This window comes from Ixodes scapularis, unplaced genomic scaffold, assembly GCF_016920785.2.
Source record: "Ixodes scapularis isolate PalLabHiFi unplaced genomic scaffold, ASM1692078v2 PGA_scaffold3__209_contigs__length_174095766, whole genome shotgun sequence".
Lineage (NCBI taxonomy): Eukaryota > Metazoa > Arthropoda > Arachnida > Ixodida > Ixodidae > Ixodes > Ixodes scapularis.
Window position 1 is genome coordinate 123,886,717 of NW_024609868.1, and position 17,406 is coordinate 123,904,122.

General features: G+C 44.1%; 1 protein-coding gene across 1 annotated transcript in view; it reads left to right on the top strand.

Moving 5' to 3' along the window:
• LOC8042322 (delta-sarcoglycan) overlaps window positions 1-15,960 on the top strand; it is a 130,495-nt gene extending 114,535 nt beyond the window's left edge. Inside the window, exons 6-8 of the mRNA XM_029987182.4 lie at window positions 6,209-6,281; window positions 11,450-11,573; window positions 15,244-15,960. Of these exons, the coding sequence (XP_029843042.1) occupies window positions 6,209-6,281; window positions 11,450-11,573; window positions 15,244-15,414 (368 nt within the window). The 3' untranslated portion in view covers window positions 15,415-15,960. The remainder of the gene's footprint in view (window positions 1-6,208; window positions 6,282-11,449; window positions 11,574-15,243) is intronic.
• The last annotated feature ends 1,446 nt before the right edge of the window (window positions 15,961-17,406 follow it).

Sequence of the window (17,406 nt, forward strand, 5' to 3'; positions counted from 1 at the left end):
GCAATTTTTTTTTTCTTTTTAGACACGACGTTTTTGTTCTTGTTTTAAATACTGTATAGTTTAGTTCTCAAAAGATCTACATTTGCATGAGAAGTTAGTACCAGAAACAGTACATGTCGTTTTGTGAAGGCAAAGGCTTTCAACGGTACCAGATGAAACTACTGAAGATCTTCAAGATCAGCTTGAAGAGGTAATAGGGATGTGTCGACCGACACATCAGTTTAAACGTGTAATTCAAGGCGTTAAAATTGAGATGCTTACATTCTACAAAATTATGCTCGTCAGAGAATCATAAGAACAGCAGGTGTGTGCTTATGACGTCAGATAAAAGCGCAGTGGAAGTGACAAAGCAACAAGGCTATAGGCCTGTAGCTCACAAGCTTGGACAGCACCTCTCGCGAGCAAAGTCGAATATTTCTCGGTCGCGTTTCCGTTGTGCGCTATTACGCTTTTTTACGTTGCTCGCGGACGCTAAGCTGGAAGAAATTTTATTCATGGATATAAATTTGCGGAAGAAAATAACAAAAAGAGAAAAATAGCTATGATAAAAGCACACTTAACATTTTGAAAAAATCCGAAAGTGCAAGCTGCGCTTTTCTTTTCGTTTTTTTTTTATTTTAATTTGTTATTTTAGAGGCTCTGTTACCGCGCGTAGACAGATGCTGAAGACACGCTTGTAAACGACCGTAACTCGCGCATAATTGAACGCTACGGTCCCGCTTTTTGCTCGGTGCAGGCATAACATGGTCGCCACGTCTTAAGCCGGGGTCACACTGATCATACATCATACAAACGACACTCTGCAAACACGTGTCACCGCAATACTTCTGGTTCGAATGCCGCGTGCCCAAGTTTTCTCCTTCAACTCCTTGCCCTGCGGCATCCGAAGCACGGATCTCGCGGTGACTTGCGTTCGAATCTGTATGCAAACTGTCTTTTGTACGATGTATGGGCAGTGTGTCCCCGCTTTACGGACGCCCTCACGCACCCTTGGCTGAGAGCGACGAGAATATGCTAAGAGCAAGTTCGTCTGCTTCTATTGCTCGGGATGTGGTGACGTCAGAACGCCGAGCTCTGATTGGCTCTGATTGAAGGATAGTGGGTGGAATCACAACTCGGCGTTCTGACGGCGTCACAAGCATAGCCTGATATATACTGACAAAGCCTGGCAGATCGCCGCGAGAAGCCGCCGCCGAAATAGAAAAGGTGGAGCGGCAGACAACGAATGACGACTGGCACCCCGCTGCGGCGAGACGCCGAAACACGCTTCTCCCGAGTGAACAAGCGTGTTTCGGGACCTCGCCGCTGCAAAGCTGTGCGCTGACGTCCAGGTTCCCTAAGAAATGGCTTGTTGGTGCTCTGTGCTACCAGACCCTCGCGCTCCAAATCTGCGACCGGGCACTCTATGGCTACGTCGTCGAACTGCCAGGCTTTGGGAGTATGGAGGAGGATATGCCACAACCCCTGCAAAAGAAGCAGACAAACTTGCGCTCCGCATACTCTGTTTCTCTTCAACCACAGTCAACGCCACAACGTGACGGAGCTAGTCAAGAAGCCCCAAAAGTGCACCGTCATGAGGCTCATCATCTTTGTGCGTTTGCCAGCGCCGACTCAACCGATCTCGCTCAGTGAATTCCCCGCAATCCTGCGTTCTTTTCTGTGCGGGATCGGTCGAGGCGTCAAGCATCCGGTCCAACTTCGGGTTTAAGGGAGTACGGCTTCTGGGCCCGTATGATGGAAAGATGACCGCAGGGGCTTTTTTCATCACATGAGCCCATCAAATCGAGACACGTGTGGAAAGAAGCACCCAGAGGCAGATTATTCCGAAAAGTGTCCGCGAATGGGCGTCCCAAGAAAGCTTCAGTTGGAGTACGTTTCCGCGATTCCTACTGGTATTGAATTTGAGCACAGCCCACCGCCGCGACTAGCATGAAGGTTGAACAGAGCGCGGCAACGGACGTGTCCACGTCGTTGGGCGTTAGGGTGTGAACTATGGTGTACTGCATAATTTGCGTCACTCTAAAATGAAAGACAATAATGCAAAAAAAAAAAAAAACAGACTTCAGGAATGCGAGAAAAACGTCAACAAATTGTGCGGTATCTGAAGCCATCGTCACTCTTCCCTCAGTCGCTACAATGTGAACGCTGTCACCGTGGTGAAAATACATAGGGAAATCTCAATCTACTAAACGTGCAGCAATCAGAAAGGCTGCTCCAGATTACTCTCGTCTAGCAATCCCGAGGCACAAGCTGCCCCCTATCATCCTAAACGCCATCGGTACTGACATGAGATCTGGTTAATGTCTAAGTCTTTTATGTTTTCTCTCATTCTACTACCTGTAAACTCAAATTTGGTTGGAGTCCAGTTCCCAGCTGATTTTGCAATAAACAGGTGAGAGTGACGAAATAGAGAGGCGGACAGTTGGAATCAAGTGACCGCTGTGTCCCTATAATCTCACCTCAGTAACTGGTTTCCTGTTTCAGAGTGTAATTGAGGAAGACAAAGCGAGCAGATGAGCAGACATTAATTTTCTTTAGATTCAGAGTTACATAGCTTCTGGAATAAAAACGTGTTTACGTTCCATGAACTCACGAACGAGCGACCGTTTCAAGCGTTTAAGCAAGAGGTTCACGAAAGCGCTCAAGAAGGGCACTAGCGTTTTCTAACCAAAGCTCGAGCCCCCGTGATTCTTGAGAAGGTGGGTTACATTTTGCAACGCCTTATACCCTATTTACACTAGCGCTCTTAAATGCCATCAAGCCAACGACAGCTGACTCAATCGCGATCGGCAGGAGTTACATGTCGGAGCAAAATGTCATTGAGCCGCTAACGATCACTGAGTTACACTGAACTGGCCTAACTCAGCTTTAAGCACTCACCAAAGTAAGCCGCTATTGCCGACCTTATCTTATTGACATGCCGAGCCAATAGGGAATTGTAGTAGACCGTTTTCCTCCTCCGCTACGGTATCCCTGAAGAAAACGCCGCAGCTGCGCATGCTCGCCGCCAGCCTTGTCTGCATAGTTCAAAGTCTCGTGGCGGATTACGGAGCGCTATCCGGGTGCTTAGCGGGCTGCGGAAACGGTCTACTACAATTCCCCAATGAAGCGGGCGTTGACGAGTTACATAGCGTATGTTAGGAAAACGCAGTAACACCTAAAGTGGTTATTGTGTCCTCCTATCCTGTCCTGCTGTGGTAATGATGCATGAAGCAAACGGAATAAGAGGAAACACAAACCTATGCCTCTAGGAGCATGCTGCGAGTGTCTAGTCACTGACAGGATTGGAACGACATGGTGATCCTTCAGCCGTCCCGCATTCAGCGCGAGCTTTATACCAACATTTGGACGGCTTCTGGGCTTCAAGTGTCCAAACTCAGCCAAAGCATGACAAAAGGCAACGATCGCGTTTGGGACATCCCAAAGAGACGCCTCGCCGTTCCCATCCTACCTGTGACGAAAGTCACTACCAGTCACTGCACCCTGGGAAAGGCGCTTCAAGTTCCCCGTATGGTCGCCATTTCGGTTAATGGAATGAGCAGTCTCTTCTTCATTTCTCTATTCTTGGTGAGCCGACATAAATTCGCTGGTGACGGGTTGTATTATAAAGACATTTCTAAAATACCGAGATTTTTACAACCACACCGGCGAAACAATCGCACATCTTCGCACTACTACCAAATGTGGCGTCGGTGCTTTCCTGCATTGAAAAATAATTTTCCTCTTTTGAAATACGCAAGGACAACAACACCATTGTAAGAGATCTGTTGCAATAAGCATGAATTACAATTTGATTTCATACACAGTGCCCAAAACGCGTATATAGGCAAAGAACGCTTTCAGTACGATGATGCTCCATAGCGATCTTTTCGCGACTGGTTCAGTGCAATCATTTTAAAGCCTGCTGTAAAATTTGAAAAGACCAAAAAGGCGATTGCCCTGTCAACTGGGAACTATCACATCGCGAGGTTTGGTCGTCTGTATGTTTGTATCTGGTGGTGTCCTGCCAACAGGCAGGGAAGGCAATAGTGCTAATTTCCCAAGATCTAGCAACTTTACCCGTGAGGCCTCTACAAAAAGGGGCTTCCTGCCGGTACCATTTCCAGCATTAGTGCGTATGTCGCGTGATTAGCTCTCTTTGCGAAGCGGCGGGCATCCTCGTGCTGGGCTTTGCGCACGCTGGGCTAAGGGGTTTGCAAACATCGGAATGGTGTATACACCCTTTTGATGTTAACAAACTCAAAGCCCAGTACGCGCATGTTTGTCACTTAAAAAAAATTGAGAAAATCACATGCCATGCCAAAGAAACCTACAAAACGCAACGGATAGAAGCCAGTTCTTAAAACGGTTTATATTGCCACCAGCGTCCTTTCAAAACGCTAATAACGCTTTGTGTAATTTTCTTTTTGTTATTTTCTCGGACATATCGCTGAGCATTAGGGAGACATTAGAAAGCGAGATAAAAAAATAAAACGGAACCAAAAACATGTCCAATTTGCTTGCCAGGGTTAGTGTTCAATACTAAGACTACAGGTCTACAAGTAGTTCATCGATGTCAGAATCTAACTTCATTGATTAGAGACGGCCACGTTTAGTGACTACTCGACTGCGCGCAGAAATTATTAAGACAACACGTTTTTCTGAGGCAGCTTAAAACAAAGGGGCCAAAACAAAAGTGTGGCGTGGCCACCGCGACAGCGTCAAGTGGCCACGGGTCCAGGGCCGGTCAAGAAACGTTGATCACGTTATTACAACGTCAATTTTTGTAATTTGGCGTAAGTCAAACTAGCCCTTAAACATCGACCGATGTTCCGCCCACGTCAACAAGGGCGCCGAGGCAGATGCGACCGCAGACCCAGAACGTGTCCTATGCAAACAGCTGCAGTGTGCAGCTCTTCGCATAGGACACGCACCTTGCCGAGCAAGCTGCAGTTATGTTCAGGTCCCCTCAAAGTAAAACGGAGCGCCGGAGTGGCGACCGAATTAAGACCCCTGTAGACCGAACTGCATCGCCGCGCTATCTAGCAGCGCCGGCTGCAACTGATAGGTGCCGTCTGCGCATGGGCGCGTGCCGTTCGCGGTGTCCTTCGTCTTTCTTGTTTGATCCTCGCATTATCGGCGTCTCCGAGCTGCCGAACGCTGTTCCAATAAACACTGCTAGGTGTTCGGCTCACACGCGGAGATAACGTTGAGGGCAAGTGGGAAAGGGCCAGTGTTGTCGATGAGCACCGCCCCTTGTGCTATCAGGCGTCGATCTTAGGAAGATCGTTCCGCCGCTCGAACCACCGATAGTGTGCGGGTTGGAAGAAGAAAACGGAGGCCCCAGCGGAAGGCACGTTCGCATGCGCAGATAGATGTAGCCTATCAGTTCTAGCCAGCCGGCGCTGCTAGATAGCGCGGCGATGCACTTCGGTCGCCGCTCCGGCGCCCCGTTTTACTTTGACGGGACCTGTACTTTTTCCGCTTGGGCATCTCCTAAAGTCTGCTGAATCGTTCTTTTCTTTTTTACTTTCCTCTGGAGACGGCGTAGTACCACGAGTTATTTAGGTGATCCTGAAAGCTCATGATTTCGTCGGTGGACGTTGTTCTGAAATTCCTGGCAGAGGCTTCATGCCTGGGGTGTTAGAGAAGGTGCTGATTACTTTAAGATGGTTAAACGAGGGTATCGGTGAAATGCCTGTGTGCCGAGAGGAATGCATATCAAAACGTAGGTAAGGGGTTTTGAACAGATGGGTCAGACGTTGGGATAATTAGTACCAAGGTATTTCATGCCTAGGTTGTAAAATTTGCTGTTGAAATCCCGATACTTGAGGAACCAGTTGTTATTTAGACACCACCAGAAAGGTTTGATGGACCGTCAGACGTTGTTAAAAAGTCTCATGAGCCACGAGGAAAATCTGCTAGACCATCAGAATAGTCTGACCGAGCATCAACATTTTTCGATGGTCTCTTCAATCGGGAAATGCGAAACTTGTTACGTTTCTTATCTTTGAATCTTTGTGACTTTAACTATTCTGCACCTCCAAAGTGGCACATTTTATCTTTGACATCCAAGAAACACGACTGAAAGTAAAAAGTGATTCAGCGGTTGTATCTACTACGTCAGTTCAGCTAAAACTGTGAGCAAACGTGACGACCGTCTTTTTGGGTGCATTAGAGGCAAGAAAAAAATATAATATTTTAAAAAATTTTACACTTTCCTCTGCAGGACCGGGTGGTGTTAGGTTCGACGGCTCTGTGCAGACTCCCCTCGTACGCGCTGAAACCTTTCAGCAGCTCATGCAAGTACCACTTTTAACTATCAGTGCTGTCTTTTTCTATATACCATGTGTATATCTGTTTCTATACTCTGAACACGAGAGGTATAGGTAAAACTCAAAAATTGGAAGCCTAAAAAATATAACCTATTTTTGAAAAAAAAAAAAACAGTTAAAGCGCAGGCGAGCTGGTGTAAGTTTACCATTTTTTAGACCACCTGAGACTGGGTGGAAGAAACACGACTACGTCTCAGAGACGTCGTCGTGTTTCTTCCACCCAGTCTCAGGTGGTCTAAAAAATGGTAAACCTATTTTTGATAGCTTCTGTCTGTGTCATGGTTTATTTGATGAGTAGCTGTGCTCAAGCATTGAATGTTCCTTAAATATATTTTATGTAATAACGTCCAACAGTATTCATGATGAACTTTACATAAAAATGAAAGACGTTTACAAATCTCTGTTATGCAAAATTTGTGTGCATCTCTTGAGAAGGAATGGGGGAGGGTATACATCTCCTCCTCCTTTTTTTCTCCCCTCCTCTTTTTTCTTCTCCCCTCCCCCTGCTCCGTACCTTCCCCTCCTCCTTTTCCATCCCTCCTCTTTTCCCACAGTTCCTCGCTAAATTTAGCTGTAAAATTGACGCCACATGGCCTCAGCAGCAATTCAATATCCCGCGAAATTTAGCGGGGCGGTTGCGCCGACGGCGACGCCGCGAAACGCGGAAACGGGCGCCTAAAAGCTGCGCTCTAGGAAAGGCGTAGCGTCATAAATGTAGGAATATACTTTATAGCATATTTGGATTGAATTGTGGCGTCTTTTGTTCGTTCATATGAAATCCTGAATTGTGCATATAAAGAATTCTGTTGGAAAAAAAAAATACTGTCACTGGAGTAATTATTTTAGAGCGCAGCTCTTAGGCGCCTGTTTCCGGGTTTCGCGGCGTCGGCGTTGGCGTTACCGCGTTAACATAAGCTAAAAAATTGACGTTCCGTGACACACACACACAGAAATAAATATGAAAAAATAGGTAATCATCTTCAACAAGCTATGAACCAAACACCAAAAAGATACGACAAAATACATAACATTTTGCGGGGATTAATTTTTTTTTTCTTTTTTATCTTTCGTTACATTCAATGAATATTTTAATATTTCGCGACATTCAAAGCATCCCAACAGATTTCGCGACATTAAAAAAAGAAAATCGTCACATTCGTGACATATCAAACAAAATAAACGATACACGAAACCCTAACCCTCGGAGGACAACAAGGTCTGCAGATCCTAAGCATGAAGATAATTGTAATATTGTGTGTTAGTCTTCTGCATGGATTTAATTCCTTTTACACAATCATATCAGTCAAATGAATTTATGGTTTCCAAAGCAGTATAAACGGCGTCGTTCGGCAAAACTGAGACAACCGCAAATGGTGATCCGTTTCACTGGCTAACCGTGTTCGAAAAAAAAAAAAAAAATTAACTCTTAAACGTTGCAGTCTAATACCTGTGGCACACGGGTAACTCGAAAGCCATTTACAACGAATGGCATTTGTGTGATCGACGAATCAGCTCGCAATCTGTCGCGCGTGGAATGCGCTACGCCCGGAGTGTCGCGCGCTGATTGGCCGTCCGCTCAAATGTCATTCGTTGTAAATGCTATTCGAGTTGCCCGTGTGGCACGGGCATTACACCTATATTGACGCACTTTATGAAGGCGATACACAGGCGCGGATGGATAATATGGGGAAAACAGCTAGGTTCCACGTGGGATGCCAGTCAGGAAGGGGAATTCACTGTGGAAAATCTTCAAAAGAAGCCTTGCTCTGCGGTCGTTCCAGTTTGCTCTATTTCAACAATTATCTTGAGTGCGTCGCGCTAAACTCTCTACTTTTTTTTCTGTGAATTCCGTAAAATATACCTAGCAGCTAAATTTCTAATTCTAATTTATTTATATCTGTACCAGTTGGGGGGCCCCACACTGTGCAGGCATATTGCAATATAGATATCACAATTCTTTTACATAATACATTTCCACAACGTAACCTGTGGAAAGTTACGAATGTTTCGTCGATAGAAACCCGCAGATTTGGAAGCTTTTGTTAATGAATAATAAACATGTCGACGCCAACACAAGGAGGATGTGGGTTAAACATATAAACAACTCTATTCTGAAACATTTATTAAATGAGTGTTGTTTATTTGTTTAAAAATATATCTGGTGGGTGATTGTTTTATAGAGAAAGGCATGCACACAGTTATATCCAGATTGAATTTTATTCGACCCTTTCTGCGGTCACATATATATATATATATATATATATATATATATATATATATATATATATATATATATAACTGAGAAGAAAAAACCCGTAGTGAAAACAGCAACAACGGACGATTTAATCTTCGACGTTTCGGCCGAAGTCCGGCCGAAACGTCGAAGATTAAATCGTCCGTTGTTGCTGTTTTCACTAAGGGTTTTTTCTTCTCAGTTATATACCCACGCCTTCGGCCTCCCGCCACCATGCCCGTTGTATATATATATATATATATATATATATATATATATATATATATATATATATATATATATATATATATATGTATATATAGGGCTTTTTGAATGATGAAGTGGTGGCTATCAGATGTTACTTTTCCATATAATACGCAATCATCTCCGAAACATTTTCATGCAGGAAGTAACTTGCTAATTAATATTGTTTACACAAATTAAAAAAAAAAAGAAAGGTCCCGGAGCGGTCGGACAAGTCAATAACTCTTGGCATACAAAGCCTGCACATCATGTCGTATTGGGTATATCCCACCGGCCTGAAAGCGGTAGACATTCTCAAGGTGCTACTCAGACCTCTCCCCCGCGCAAGCGATCGCTGGCTGAAGTCAGCTGCGACACGTCGGTTACGCCGCACACGTCAGAAGCCTCTCCTGTCTCCATTTCAACTTGCTTCGACTTCTCCACGGCGCTCTTCCCCCCAGGGTCAATAATGCGCTAAACGCACTCTCAAACGGTACCTCTCTCTCTCTCGCTTTTTTTACGATACTTTTTTTCTTTTTATGTACACAGTTTGTATGACAAGCTCGCGCGCGCGGTTAATGCATGCTTGGAAGCTGGTCCGGGGTTTTCGGCGTGGCCCGTGCGAGATGTCTACAGATCACCTGCAAATCCATTTCGCGCCACGAGGTCTGTGCACGCCGAAGGACACCAGTCGCGTCGGTTGCGTAAATACACCGTACTCTAGAATGTCTGGTTTTCGCCGACGTAACTTCGCGGAGCCGCGCGCGTTACGTTGGAGCAAAGCTATAGCTGTTTGATATTCTTACTGAGTTACTCTAAAATCACAGATTCTCGGACACAAACTGATGCTCTTTTTGCCGATCATTTGAAGGCGTCTGACCGCGTTCAACGCCAGCGCTTACTTAAAAAAAAAAGAAAAAAGAGTATCCTCTTTTGTGGATCAGGGCATTCGTATAGGACAGACCTCCGTCAGTGTCAGTTCGTTATGATTCATCTCACAAATTACAGTAAAATCAGGTGTTCCTTAGAGAAAAGTCCGGCTTGTTTATTTATTATTTTGTGTTAATGATCTCCCAAATTGTATCTGTTCAAAAATCGGACTTTTCGCAGACGGCTGCGTAATTTATAGGAGTATAATTACTAAATATGATACCTTGACCCTGCAGCGTGACATGATTGTCTCAGTAACATGAAGCGAGCATTGGCAAATGGGCATCATCATTTCAGTCTAAACCTCCGACATTTTCTACGAAGAAAACAACAATTAACTCTGACTAGAAATAAAACGGTTTCAATCTAAAAAAATAAGCAATTTTAAGTATCTCGGAGTCATTGCAACAAAAAATTTGGATTGGAAGCTGCATATTGAATACATAATTAGCAAAGCAAATTGTACCTTGGTTTATTTGAGAAAACATTTGCATCTGCCAGCTTTGGAGGTTCGCTTGCTTGGTTATAAGTCCTTCGTTCGTTCGATGATAGAACTGGCTGTCCTAATTTAAAGTACCTAGCAGGACTGCTTAATTAATAATATCAAATCTATATAAAAAAAGCCGTTGGCTCTCTTTTTAGGCATTTTTCGTTTACGTCTAGCCTCGTATCTTTATGATGCAACATAGGCAAAGTATCGCGATTCCTTCTTCTTCACCTACTTTTCTGCCATATTCCGCTTCTTAGAAGTCAGCTTTTACTTCCTCCTCACCGAAATTTCCCTAGGCACGACCACCAGCACAAAATCAGGTAGCCCTTATGTCGCACCAAGCAGTGCTCCGAGACTCCTTTGAGGAATAAAATGATCTACCCGAAAGGGCGGTAAACATTTCTGATTGTAATCAATTTAAAGGTGCTTGCGTCAAATTTTTACACTTATTTTACCTTTATGCAGTGAAGTGGTACACAGCTCTTGCTTCCTCCTCTTTGTTGTTTATTTAAGAATTTGAAACAATTCTCTAAACTTTATGTACATTGTGATCAATGTGTTTTTGTTTATTGTTCCCCCGTCATGTAATACCTTCGAACGCTTTGAGGGAATTAAATAAAATTAAACAGCGCCCTAATTCTCAAAGAGGGAATGCGGCTAAACGGCAGCGGCTTGCATCTTGGCGCCACCGTGCCGCGCTAGCATTACATAAGCTCGTTGTCAGATTCTGCTAGTCACGCTTGCGGTGTCGTGGATGTGAGCAAGATGGCGCTGCCTTGACCCATTAATGACGACTTGAGAGAAGAAATGGCGCAGGCCTTGTCTCCTAATGGTACTGGCCTAACTCCCCCCCCTTCCCCACCCACCCCCGGGCCGCCTTCACGTCCGTGGGTATGTCCCATCACGTGACAACTAGTTCTCTGCATAGTCGCTGAGCTAGCACCAGTTGCAAAAGACAGCGCTTACAAGGCGCCATGAGTTCGGTATGTAATTACCTCACAAAATAGTCCCATGCCGCGTATAATAATATCCAGCATTTTTATATGAAAATGGCCTTTGAATCACATTTATAGTTTCGCGCCGCATAAAATGTAAGGACTAATTGTGTTAAATATGGAGGTTCCAGTACAAGCAGTGTCTGCTTTTTTATTTTCAGTTGTTAAGTACCGCGTCCACTTTTACGCGATCGTGTAAATAGACGGTGTTGTCTTTAAAAACAAATCATGATAATCTTTGCAGGTTGGAATCTCCCACCAGGAGGCTAGTGGTCCAGGGACCTCAAGGAGTGCTCGTCGAATCCAGGGCTGGCGATATCGGCATATCCTGCCATCGCAACCTCACGCTGAAATCAAAAGAGGGCGAGGTATGCTTGCGTTGTACGTATGACGGGGTGGCGTCCGTGTAACTGCTTCCGGCGAAATTGCTGAACACCAAGTAAATTAGGTTCTCGTGTTGCGCTTGATCGCAGAAGTACGGCTATCAACGAAACGAAATGGACCAGCGGACCGCCTACATGAACTGCCTTTTCTCCTCACGAGGAGCACACACCATCATTCTAGCGTATGCAGCCAGCATATAAATACTCCAGCTGAGAGTAACTATAGTGTACTTTTATTTGGTTAGTCTAGGTACCATAAGGGTCACCGCACGTGCACAAAGCAATTATTTCCGCTGGTCTCTTTCGTTTTGTCGAGCTCTGAACATTGTAGATACACGCGGATGATGTCAGCAACGAAATTTATGTGCGTATAGTATCTGTCCTTAGAAATGTCTGGTCTGAGCACTTTTGCGCACTCTATTGAGTAAACGTTACCCAGGAACAAACTGAACCGCCAGAGTCACGCTATATGATCTAGGAGCAACCAATTGGCTAGAGCGAGGAGCTTACAAGAAAAACTAGGTTGATTACCGGAAATACAGTCAGTGCGCAGGCGAGCTGGTGGAAGTTTATTATCATGAATTTAACCCGATACTTGGACAGAAGGAGGAAAAGAAATGTTGGATTGTGGCCGAAAAAGAAGCAGAAACAGATGATGTCTGGCTCAGCTAATAATTTTATTTATTCACTCTTTAGGTGAGGGATTAAAGAAAACCAGTCCGACAGAACGAAATCTGTCTGGCCCTGTTTCTTTTTCGACCACTGTTAATTTTTTTTCTACTTCTGCTCTAGTCTCGGGTTAAAGCCATCTTGTACAAAGATGCTCATTCTTACTTCAAAATCTCGCGAAGCGTTTGAGGTATTCCGCGTTTAAATAGTCACAATACGCGTAACTGGTACCTACACTAGCTTCCCCTGCAACGCATTCCAGATATCAGCACCTACGGTATATGGGACGCTTCAGCATGATAAGGAACGCGTCTTTATAATCTGTAGATATATACGCTGGGAGTTAGGATTTCCCAGAAAGGAACACTGCAGGTGTCATTTAGAGCAATATTCTATAACTATTCGTAGTAATATTTTTTTTTTCTGTTCGAAATGGAGCGAAATATATTTTTTTTTGGTACTTTGATAAGAAACTCCTAACATACACATAATTTTTTTGCTTTTAAGGACATTTGAGCTCTTGAGGACATCGTTACCCTTACAGTGAGATAGTTCGGTTGCGTACAAATGTAATTAGTGCGGAAAATGGCGATGCTTCCAAAAGAGATACATTTACCCTAAGTATGGTGCCTGGATCGCGTCTTCGACTGGTGTGTTTAGCGTCCTATCCCGCCCATACATCAAAAGGGGTCCCAATGTGGCAACAAATGACGCGAGTGTCATGCTGTTTCCTGTCGCGATCCTGGCGGTTGGCCGTAGAAATGCTGGCGAAAAGCACGAGCGAACGCGAGTGTCGCTTTCGTCACAGCGTCCCTTTAGGCGTCCCAACTTCCAGCTGCTCCAGCTTCCGTGAACTGTCACAGTGGCAAGGGATCTGCAGCAGAACAGGCGTCTGCCACTTATACCACAACTGTTGGGGCGCCGCCAGGGTCGCAACAGGCGACAGCATGACACTTCTATGACGTCATCAGTCGGAAATCGAGGGACCACTTTTTTGAAACCGGTAAACACACCAGTCGGAGACGCGTTCCAGGCACCATACCCTAAGAACCGCCAATCCACAAATCAAGGAAAGGACACTCTTGACAGTGGAATACATTTCTTAAGTTATAGGATCTGTGTTTTGAGTAACCATTATTTTTTTTATATTTAATATAATTTGCCGGTTTGCAGCCATCTCATTGAGATCGGGTTTCGGATGTCTGAGATTATGTCTTCAACAAGTTCAAGATCTGAGAGTCACGTTTCAGAAGTGGAAATACATCATTGGCTATCAGTCGAACCATCTGCTCAGGCGGGCGTTAGCATGCATTGACAGGTTTGCTGTCTGGACGTCCAGTGATTCATGGGAAAAGATAGAGACGAACCGAGATGATAACCCTGGGACTAAATGTATGAGGACATTGGCGAGACAAACTGACATGGACAAATCTCAAAGGCAGCTTTAAATTTTATTTCTCGTGGCAGGTATATTGGCGCCTCTCACCGACGGTCTCATCCCCTCTTCTTCTGTTTACTTTTTGTTAAGAAAAAATATCATGCCGAGACAAAAGCAGGGCAAGGTACTTGTAGCATCTCAATTTTGTTACAGAGTTAACTCGTGCTTTCAGACTCAGAACTATAATTTTTAAAAAATAAAATGACCAGCTGCGCCTAATATGAAACATACGTAGCAGGTTGATTTCCTGAAATAATGAACAGACCTATTAATTTTATATCTATATCTGGCTAGATCCTGAACAGTACATGATCAACAAAATGTATCTAATCAGGAAATAAAATACACTTTGGGCACGGCAAAAGCATGTGAGCTACGTTAAGTATATCTGCACGTAGGCCCAACGTTTAGACCCAAACCAAATTCTACTATCGGGTCGTGTTTTAGTGAGAGTTGGGATAAGATTACAAAGTGTTAGAACTGAAGTTATCGGGTTCAAATGCTAAACGTGATTTTTGGAAAGTTTATTAAGACGTTCGCAACAAACGGGGACCGAGACCACCTGGTTGGCAATGATGCCTGCATCCCAGAGAGGACCACATTTTGTCTAAGTTAACTTTTGATGACCTCTTCTAAATTTTAAATCGATATCACTAATGAAGGGATACTGGTCCATTAGCAACTGCGGATGGCCTAGCAGATTTTGTCTATAGGCTGATGACTGCGTATTTTCTTTTGAGTAAGTGCGTCAACTTAATGTGGTATTCTTCATATTGACACTGATCGCATAGCAAGGTGGTGATTCACTTGGGGCAAGCATTTATAAGTTGCCCAATGTCATTTTGTTTCCTTCAAGAGAAGTGAAAAGGTGTCGACATCCTGTAGCATTAAGCTCCCCATTCGTTTGTCATTATTTCTGAGGAGCGTTGTCGACATGTCAAAAGTCATGTTCAATACCAGTTTCTTTGTTTAATTTAATAGTAAGGCACAACTTCCACCATTCAGGGTATCTTCATACCTATCCATTCATCTAAAAACAGGACATTCGCCGAGTATTCTTTACAAAATTACTTAAATTTTTCTTATTCCCGTGAAGAATACACAAATAACAAAACCACTAGAAATTACGCTGCTTGAATTCATCAGCATTATAGGATCTTTTATTTATTATCTTAACGTCTTAGCCTGCGCGTAGACTTGCGCATTATTAGACGAATGATGGCCTAACCCTGAAAACCTGTGCTTCTGTTTTGTTTCAATCAGTGCATTGTACAAATCCTCGCAAGCTTTGGTTACATAGCGCCAATGCACGGACGTATTTATTATATCCGGATTGCCTTTTGAATCAAATTATTGATAATTTAACATACCTCAAGTGCACAGTCGTTTTGTAAAAACCTTTTTAATTCGAGCAAAGCTTGTGCTCTATGCGGGTTGCGTTTAAAAACAAATTAAAAAAATAGTGAGTGGTAATGATTAATTATTTGTTTACCACTAAAGAACGTGCATTAGGTGTCCGCTATATTTATACAACTTGTTCAAACGCAGGTTCAACTGGATTCAGACCGGATTGTCTTTCCGAACCTCCGAACAGCACTTCCTGCCTCCTCGGGAAGTCCGTACCAAAACGTGTACCAGGTCTGCGTGTGCCAAAGTGGAACTCTATTTCTCTCGCGTGCAGAAGGACAGTGCCAAGCCGACGAGTATGTGTGCAAGTGATCGCTGCACATGTGTCAAAATCGGTCTCAAAACTGACTCCTATTTGCCTGTGAGGCTTTCTTAGTCCGCGAGGTACAGACTGGAGTCAAGATAAAAGAGGGCAATGACACAGCTTACTTAGACGTGTAGACCTAACATAGTTTAATTTTTTATATAATTTATCAAACTCTATAATTACAACAACAAAAAAGAAAGAACATGCTTTGAACTTAGACGAAACGTTTTAAACCCATCAATATAATGACATTTACCTCTTGGCCCCAAACGAACTGTGCTGCAGTGGTGAAGCTACGAAATGACAACTTCGAGACTACGGGAAACGCTAGATTCCCAGTCAAGCAATTTGACCAAGTGAGCTATACGCGCTGCACAACCGCTTCGTTTGGAAAAATAACTCATTGCTCACAGGGCGCTTCGTGATCTGAGAAGAATTCTAGGACAGGCATCGTGATATCTCTTTATTGTGTGCCAGCAGCACTGAAAGCTGATAATGCCACTCATTGCCAGCTATCACGCTGATTAGTGAGAAATAAAACACCGCATTATTAACCCATTGTACACGCTTTATTTCACATAGAACATACCACATAAGTTTGCTTTTAATCGTCAGTTTGGACCAAAGTTTAAGTAAACGCTCACTTGGGCTCCAGTGGTTTGGGGCTCTCATTATTAATTTCTTGCCGTACGATGTATATATTCGACAGTTCTTCGCTGTGTGGTACCGTTGCAAACATTCAGGAAGGCAGAGAAAAAAAAAAAAGAAAACGTTGAGGGCAAGTGAATATTTCCTTTAATGTTCGTGCAATATGCACATTCCAAATACAGTTACGGAGTTATTGTGGATGTGGTGCAGCTCGTGATAAGAAATAGTAGATCATCTGTATCTTTCTAATAGATATCTTTGTATTTTGTCACCAGCTAATGCGGACCTTTGTTTTGAGGTATAGCCTCCACAATACTCACAGAGCCTGGCAGTTCGACAACGGAGCCATAGATTGCCCGGTCGCAGATTTAGACAGCGAGGATCTGGTAGCACTGAGCATCAAAAAAGCCATTCTCGGGGAACCTGGACGTCAGGGCACAGCCTTCGCAGCGGCGAGGACCTGAAACACACTTGTTCGTTCAGGAGAGGTGTGTTTCGGCGTCTCTCCGCAGCGGGCCGCCAGTCACGTGGCTCTCCTCTCATCCGTTGTCTGCTATCCACCTTTTCCATTTCGGCGGCCGCTTCTCATATCGATCTTCCAGGCTTTGCCAGTACATTGGAGGCTATAGATTAAACCATGTCGACCTTCTTTATTAATAAAAATTCGACACACAGACACACACACACACACGCACACACGCACGCACGCACGCACGCACACACGCACGCGCGCACACACACACACACACGCACACACGCATGCACGCGCACACACGCACGCACGCACGCGCAGACACACACACACACACACGCACACACACACACACACACACACCTAGAAAAACAGGCTGGAAGGAGCAGAGGAATAGTAGTAGTGCTGCCGCCTGCCGGAGAGCTAAAAAAACTAGGTTCGAAACCGATACAGGAGCCAGATTCGTGGACGGGTCTGGCAGGTCTGGCTCGAGTTTCGACGGTCAGTGGACGGGCAGAGCAATGCATTTGTCACCTTGTCTGTCTGTCTCGTGCCTTGGGGAAGAGGTGGCAGAGAAAAACTGTAAGTATTGCAATACATAAATAGCGTGTATTTAATATTTTAGATTGAAACTATTAACACCGCACATTAAGTTGACAAAATAAACATGAAAAGTATAACAAAAACAATCATGCGTACTCAGAAAAAAATTACAAACATACAAAATAGACGCTTAAGAGGCACAGAAAGTTACAAGTTTTAAACAACAATTTTTTTTTATTAAATTCATGTGGCATTTGCTTATAAGTGCCCGGATATGAATATTTTTTTACTTGTACATGAAGAAGGTGGGTCACGACACACAATGTGTGTAATA